The sequence below is a fragment of the Aplysia californica genome, unplaced genomic scaffold (genome assembly GCF_000002075.1).
Source record: "Aplysia californica isolate F4 #8 unplaced genomic scaffold, AplCal3.0 scaffold01454, whole genome shotgun sequence".
NCBI lineage: Eukaryota > Metazoa > Mollusca > Gastropoda > Aplysiida > Aplysiidae > Aplysia > Aplysia californica.
This window is the reverse complement of record NW_004798724.1, coordinates 23,212-24,400: the sequence shown is the minus strand read 5'-3', so window position 1 is coordinate 24,400 and position 1,189 is coordinate 23,212. Positions and strand designations below refer to the sequence as shown.

The following is a 1,189-nucleotide window of genomic DNA, read 5'->3' as shown; positions in this document are numbered from 1 at the left end:
CCTCCCAGCACAGACCAGCAGCGGAGAGGATACGACTTCTGGTCTTGTGACCTCTACCAGCGACCCCGCAACCTCTACCGTCGACCCCTGCCCCACGACCTCCACCACACAGCCGGAAGCTGACAGCTCAGAGTCGGCCATAACTTCTGACAGTGACACCCGCCAACCGCCCCCCGCGGCCAATATTCTTCCAGGACTTGACGCCATTTTCTCACCCCAGGGGGCGGGCGAATCTCACGGCAGGGCTGCACCTACGACGTCACTAGGTGACAATGTGATGTCACTGCCGCCAGCTGACGTACTGACACAGGCTGGTGACGCTGCGTCGCTAAATGCCACAGCTGCCGCGTCACTCCCTGGCGACGTGACGTCAAAACCCAGCAGTGACACGCCGGGGCAACGTTCTGACGACACGGTGTCACAAACCGCCAACCCTTCGTCAGTGTCGTCACCGTCGTCAAGCCACGGGCAGAGTGGCGTGTCGGTGGCAGCTGTCAGTGGTGGGGCGAGGGGCCCGGACAGTTCCCACTACGACCCCCGGCGACCCCTCAGTCTGCCGCTACCCCCGGGGGCAGGGGAGGAGGAGGAGGAGGAAGAGGAGGAGAGGGAGGGAGAAGGCGAGGGGAAGGGGGACAAGAGTCTGTCGGCCGGCTCTCAGCTCACAGAGGGAGAGAGTTCGAGTCCGCTCATACCCCATGTGGGCCACCAGTCCACTCTACCCGGCGCTGAGGAGGGGAGGTGAGTCGCTCTGTTTGTTTGTCTGTGTGTCTGTCCGTCTGTGTGGGCAAGTAAGATAGTGGTTGGTGGGTGCTCTGCTGTGGTTTACTCCTTCTTTCCTATCAAACATAATCGTCTGTATCTCTCCTCCTTCTTTCCTATCAAACATCTATCGTCTTTATCTTTCCTCCTTCTTTCCTATATCCCTATATCTATATCCCTGTATCTCTCTATCTATATCCCTGTATCTCTCTATCTGTATCCCTGTATCTCTCTATCTATATCCCTGTATCTCTCTATCTATATCCCATATCCCTGTATCCCTATATTTATATCCTTGTATCTCTCTATCTATATCCTTGTATCTCTCTATCTATATCCTTGTATCTCTCTATCTATATCCCATATCCCTGTATCCCTATATCTATATCCTTGTATCTCTCTATCTATATCCTTGTATCTCTCTATCTAT

General features: G+C 54.2%; 1 protein-coding gene across 1 annotated transcript in view; it reads left to right on the top strand.

Moving 5' to 3' along the window:
- Positions 1–1,189, top strand: part of LOC101853904 (nuclear receptor corepressor 2) — a gene marked incomplete at its 3' end in the record, with an annotated part of 40,577 nt that overhangs the window by 25,240 nt on the left and 14,148 nt on the right. Inside the window, 1 exon segment of the mRNA XM_035973584.1 lies at positions 1–738. Coding sequence (XP_035829477.1) covers positions 1–738 — 738 coding nt within the window.